We start from the raw sequence: 6532 nt of genomic DNA on the forward strand, positions 1-6532 counted from the left end.
TTTGAAAACTGCCAACACTACAGAAAAAAATACAAAAGCAAATCCAGAAAATAATAGAAATTGGTAATTACTCAATGGGCAAAAGCAAAAGTTATTTCAAACAGTGATAAGAGTTAATAGACATCCAAGACTGAATTGTTGAGGTAGGTTTAGGACTAATGAGTGTAAAAATAGGATGGCAAAAATAAAGAAAATCTGATAGTGAATTGTGTGTTATCACTGATGAAGAGAAATCATTTGCATGTGTTACATAGTTATCAGGCTGAGTTTAATTAATAAATTTAACTGCTAAATTTAAATTGTGCCTTCTGATAATGTAGACAGAAACGATACCCCAAAGGATTGTGCACGGGGGGTCATGGTGAGTATTCATTTCTTCTTAGGATTTTCAGTAGGATTTTGGTTCTTATTAGAAATGAAAGTACAATTTATAGAATAATCTGGATAATCTATGTAGTTTATTCATAGTTCCAACTTAAAGTACAGTAAAAAAAATTACTTTGATAAATCTTAATTTCTGCTACTTGAAGTTTGTAGCAAAGCTAATCATTGCAGTAGGATACGAAAGTTGGGAAGCAGTATACTTTTTCTCTTTGATTTTAGACTTTTCTGTCTCTAACAAACTTGATATTACCGCATTTTCCTGTCTTTCATTTCCTATCTCTTTTGGGGCATGATTATTTTAGAATATCATGGGATTAACTGGATCATTGTCTGATAAGAAACCTACCTGGATGCGCTAGGCTGGTTCATTCCCACTAAGACAGTTAATGCTACAATACTCTAATACGAACCCAGGGTTGATTTCTCATTCAGATCCTAATCTTTTGGCTGGGACAATCTCAGCAGTAAAGCACCTAACACTTTTGAAATGAGGAAACTATTTTTGTGCGAAATAAGTTCCAGATAAAGTTCAATGATTAAGGGACAAGCGGTTTGGTAATACATAAAGCCAAGAGAGGCATTAATGCACACCTGGGAGGCGGCACCTATGGCATCCAGGTACATGGATACCTGTTTCTGGCTCCTGTTTTCCTGTTTTGATGTGGATGTTCAACAGTATTTCAACAGAGCTCCTAAGAAGTACCGTCACACAGGAATTTTGAAAAGAGATTTGGATAGATTAACATATGTCCTGACATGCCTAAAAACATTTTTTTGTTTAGTTGGTCATGATCTTAACCAGTTATATTATTCCTTTTTTGTCATTCTGCCACTCATTCACTTTTTGTTCTTTGACAAATAACAATCAAAAGTACCTGCTGCTTCAATTTCCTCTCGCCTTTTGTAGATTGCAGATTACTACCCAAAAACTAAGCTATTCCCCCTCCACCACCAATCTGCACCTTACACAAACCTGACAAAGACAACACCGCATATGTTCTACATCATCGTAAGGACCACCCTGTACTTTAGCCCTTTAGCAGGTCAACAAGTGAGGAAATTACTGTAAATATCATTTTTTCTTACATTTATTATGCCTAGCTTAATACAATTATATACACAGAATTTAATTTGTAAAACTGTTCAGACTACTATACATTTTCTCTCTGTCTTTTCTTAAAAGATATTTTATCATCTTCCTTTCTCCATCTGTCAGCTGTGAGTTTTTTTTCCATAATCCCCATACCTTACTCAGGTTTTTTTTAACCATTTAAATGTTCAGAGTTTAATCAGCAGGCAGAAAACACTTTCTCCTCTATTTACATATAGGGTCTTACAAGGAAGCAGAAAGGAAGTAAACTTGTGAAGAAAACATCGTTTTTATGATGTTGAGATGAAAATAAAATAATGTCCAACTTGAAATTTGGGTAGACAGGACAGAGAGCTCAAGGTGATCTCCAGAGCCAAATTGCTGGTGGAGTTTCCCAAATCAACATTTATGTTTATTTTAGCAGCACTGTTCTCGGCATCATTATCTTGGGAAAACACAGTTCAAAATGCCTTGCATTTTTAGGGATTTCTGGAAAGGAATGATACATGCAATCAACACTTAATATAATATAGTTTACTAAATGTAGTTCCCTTGTCTTATAAATATTTTATTCAGAAATACCACCTATTTGCATAGATTCAAGACCCTTATACCACCTGCAAAATTCTAGTTCCTTTAGCCTAGGAAGACAGAGTAGCAAGAATAAAGCCACAAATAAGCTGGCAAGGCAACCAGCCATATGTAAATTACTTCATTTAAATGCCCCAGTGCTTGCTGCATAAGAAAATCATCTGGGGTTCTGGGGGCATTCATTCTTTTTCTTATAAATCAAGGTTATTAGAAGAAAACCAACAAGTAATTTTCCTGGCATAAAAAATCAACATGTTTTTGGTGCCAAGGAGAATGACAGCCTCGTGTATTCAATTTTAGCTTTTTTTTTTCTTTTTTGTCCTTTGGCATGATCTGTTCCCTGATTTCACCCCAGTAGAGCTTGCTTTGAAGTTGTAGACAAATTCAGTCAACCACTTGGATCACATGTGTCCCAAAGAATGTGGTTTCCCAGGTAAGAGTAATCCCCTACTCCCCTTTCACTGTGACATTTTGACAGGCGCTGCAGATTTCTTAGGCACATATTTTATTCTGTCCCTCGGTAACCACAGCTCTTACAAAGAGTTTCAGAATTGTCTGTGCATGGAGTGCCTTTCACCTTACAAGGGATTGGCTCCTTTCTTGATGATTATGCAAATGTTCATAATTATGCCTCCGGGTAAACACACTGCTGTCTTCTTGGAAAACTAGGAAGCACAAAGAAGGTTTATATGCAGGTTCAGCCATTCCAAGTATCCAAATCAAGTGCTGGTTTAGACACACCTGGATTACCATCCCCCTCTCATTGGCTGAGAAAGTTGCCACACCTGATCTGTAAGTTTACCTGTTACAGTACATGGAGGGGGGGAGTCGCCTCAGCCAGTCAACACTGGATTTTATCTGGCTAGAAGCAGCGAAGCAGCTCTTATTTGCAAAACTACTGTGTTCTGAGTTCATCACTACCAGAAGAACTATTCTCTCCAGGGACACAGAGACCTGAGAAGCCCAACCAGCTCAGCAGTCCAGTCGGATATCCTGAAGGATTATGGCAACCAGCGCCTTGCAGATGGCTGGACTGGTGCTTGGTGGTGTTGGCATGGTGGGCACGGTGGCCGCCACCATCATGCCTCAGTGGAGAGTGTCGGCCTTCATTGGAAGCAACATTGTGGTTTTTGAAAACAGGTGGGAAGGACTGTGGATGAACTGCATGAGGCATGCTAACATCAGGATGCAGTGCAAGATCTATGACTCCCTGCTGGCTCTTTCTCCAGACCTCCAGGCGGCCAGGGGACTGATGTGTGCGGCTTCGGTGCTGTCCTTCTTGGCTTTCATGACAGCCATCCTTGGCATGAAGTGTACCCGGTGCACTGGGGACGATGAGAAGGCAAAGGGCTACATTCTGCTAACAGCTGGAATCATCTTCATCATCACAGGCATCGTGGTGCTCGTCCCTGTGAGCTGGGTCGCCAATTCCATCATCAGAGATTTCTACAACCCCATCGTGAATGCTGCCCAAAAACGTGAGCTTGGAGAAGCCCTTTACATAGGCTGGACCACAGCGCTGGTGCTGCTTGTCGGAGGGGCACTGTTTTGCTGTGTCTTTTGTTGCAGTGAAAAGAGCAGGAGCTATAGATATTCCATACCTTCCCATCGCACGACCCAAAAAAGTTTTCACATGAGCAAGAAATCACCGAGCGTATACTCCAGAAGTCAGTACGTGTAGTTGTGTATGTTTTTACCTGTACCTGTAAAGTCATGCAAATAACTAAGATGTCTACTGTTTTCAAGATTTGCTCTTCTTGACTGCCTAACATTAATTACAGGAGCCATGCTTCAGCTATTTATGATTCTATGAGCCATTTCACCAGAATGAGACACTAAACCCTCTGCTTTGATTGCTGTAGGAGGTACAGTAATTTGTTTTCTAAAATGACTCATGCATCTTCTCTATCAGTTATTTCAAACTGACATTGTTAAAGACTGCATTAGTTTACCACAGTCGTTTCTCTATGACGCGGCGTTATGCATCTACGTGAGTGAGACGCTTCTCTCACATAGAGACATGCTTCTATGCTTTTCTGTAAAATGAAGTACTGATCCATTACACTGAATAAAAGAGCTCAGCTATTGCTTTTCAGGGAAATCACGGATAGGATTGACAAAGGTTAATATTAATTGTTTCAAAACAGCTTTAGGGATTAGCACCCTCCATTTATAATGAAGGTTAAAATGAAGGCTTTGATCATTTAGTGTAAAGGAAACTAAACTGCTTTCTGATATCCCCTTTTTAGCCCAGGAGTTAGAAACACTAACTCCTTTATCCTCTTCCCTCAGAGGACTTCCTTTTCATGTATGTTAAATTAACATTTGTTCAGCAGGTGGTATTTTGTCAAGGGGCTTTGCATTCAAACTGCTTTACCAGGACTATACTAAGAAGAAAGAGAAAAGTATGGTCTGAGAAACATTAATGATTTCAGGAAAGTGAAATGTTTTCTCCCGGTAAATTTTTATAGCTGGAGAAGAAGGATGTATGTTGACAAGAAATCATATATGTATGGACATTTTTTCATAATATTCAAGTACAGATTTGGGGCTTTTCTCAATATAAATAATAGGCCAGGAAATATCACATGTCTAGTTTTTATTTGCTCATCAAAAACAAACAAAATTCTCCTTGGAGAACTTCATCTGCTCCTATGTAGATATCCCAGTCAAAACCTCATTTCAATTCTGTGGAAGATCAATTTCCTACTTGTTTCATTTTTGTTCAGCTTTAGTAAAGTTTAGGAATACTATCTCTCTCTGTTTCCTTCAAATTTGATAAAACTAGATGAAATGTGGAAGTTTGTATTTACCCTTGTTTAGCTTGAATTACTGAGTTATTTACTTTATGACTATTGTATTAATAAATTGTGCCTCTTTCTAATTATATCACATTCATCCATTCTTGTTTTATTACCTTGATAATACAGTTTTTATAAACCTAACATTTTTTCATTTTCCAAACTTAAAAAGAATGCCAAAGACACATTTCAAACATGAACTCAGCATTAATTTTCAGTATAAAAAAATAATCCAGGGCAGCACCTGTGGCTCAGGGAGTAGGGTGCTGGCCCCATATGCCAGAGGTGGTGAGTTCAAACCCAGCCCTGGCCCCCCCAAAAAATAATAATCCATATCCCTTAACAACAATATATCTTATATTCATCAGATTCATACACCTATAGTAGGTCTCAATAATATTTTTACAACATAAAATAGTTCTATAGATGCTAACAAATATATATTATAAACATTATGGTTGTAATATTTCAAAACTTGTCATAGCCAGATATGTATCTCTACCTCTGAGAAATAATGTTCATTAATAATAGTCGTCAATGTTTGGGGGGATGTATTACATACAGGCCCTCTACTGTTTTGTATGAATTATATTATTAAATCTTTTATGAGATTCATAATGAGGATATCTCAGAACAATTTTGGTTACCCTGTAGACTCAGGAGAAAAGATCAGGGTTGTTTTGGCACACAGCTCACGCTCTTTCTTTCAGGGAAAGAAATCTTTTTTCAACAGTGTCCACTTTGTAAACTGATTTTTCTGTGTAAAAATTGTTTGATTTTTTTCCAGGATGATTTTACCATACCTAAGTGATAATTTACCCTAAGCAGTTCTGTCCCTTTGGGTATAAACATTCCATAAGAAAATAAATAAATAAATAAAACAAACCTAATTGAGTGAATTGGGGAAGAAATTCGGAGGGCCAGACTTCTCAATTCCAGTCTCTAAGGAACCATTCTTTTATTTACAAAGGTTCCTTGAATGTCTCAGCCTCAATTCATTATTTCTTTTTTTCTTGTCCCTAAAATAGAATGATTAAACCACCCCTTTTCCTTATGGCAACTTCTCTAGTATCCCTGGAATCTTTCTCTACTTTTCCACCTTTATCATCGTCTCATCTCTTAGCTCCTTAGCTAGAAAAGCCTTCCACCTTGTGTATTGTCTGCAGAATCTTTTTCCTCCAGATGTTGCCTCCACATTTATGTTAGTTCTTTCTAAAATGCAAATCAGGTCCCCTCATGGGACACCCCATTCCCTATAAAGTTCCAAACTCCTTAGCATAACAATAACTGACAGGTAGGAAAAATTATAATCTGCAGGGCAAATTTGACAGAACCGTATCAGTGTATGAAAAAGATAAAACCAATCATAAAGTTGCTGTTCAAAAACTAGAATGCCAATGACCTCCTTCAATACTGCAAAAGAGAAATACTGAAAATTAGAAAACAATTCAATTGGTGGCAAATTACATGCAACGGTAGGTGTTTATAATATAATCTTACAGAAAAACAATGCCATGTGACAGAAAGATCAGTATCTCATTTGCTCCATTTAGTATTTTCCAATTCCCTGGTAGGGATAATAAGGGATGAAATGCAAAATATTTTGAGGTAAAGAATTTAGAGCATTAAACATATTGCACAAGAGAAAGGCGGTATGCATAGGGTG

The 6532-nt window shown here is 37.6% G+C and overlaps 1 protein-coding gene across 1 annotated transcript; it reads left to right on the plus strand.

The window, feature by feature from the left end:
• The first annotated feature begins 3068 nt into the window (after window positions 1-3068).
• Window positions 3069-3802, plus strand: CLDN8 (claudin 8). Its single transcript, XM_012809684.1, has one exon. It carries the CDS (start codon window positions 3069-3071, stop codon window positions 3744-3746), a length of 678 nt encoding a protein of 225 aa, XP_012665138.1. The 3' UTR covers window positions 3747-3802.
• The last annotated feature ends 2730 nt before the right edge of the window (window positions 3803-6532 follow it).

This window comes from Otolemur garnettii, unplaced genomic scaffold (assembly GCF_000181295.1).
Source record: "Otolemur garnettii isolate 467f Iridium unplaced genomic scaffold, OtoGar3 scaffold00111, whole genome shotgun sequence".
Taxonomy (NCBI): domain Eukaryota; kingdom Metazoa; phylum Chordata; class Mammalia; order Primates; family Galagidae; genus Otolemur; species Otolemur garnettii.

Coding starts and splice junctions, on each gene's coding strand:
- CLDN8 (XM_012809684.1), top strand. CDS start 3,069: ATGGCAACCAGCGCCTTGCAGATGGCTGGACTGGTGCTTGGTGGTGTT.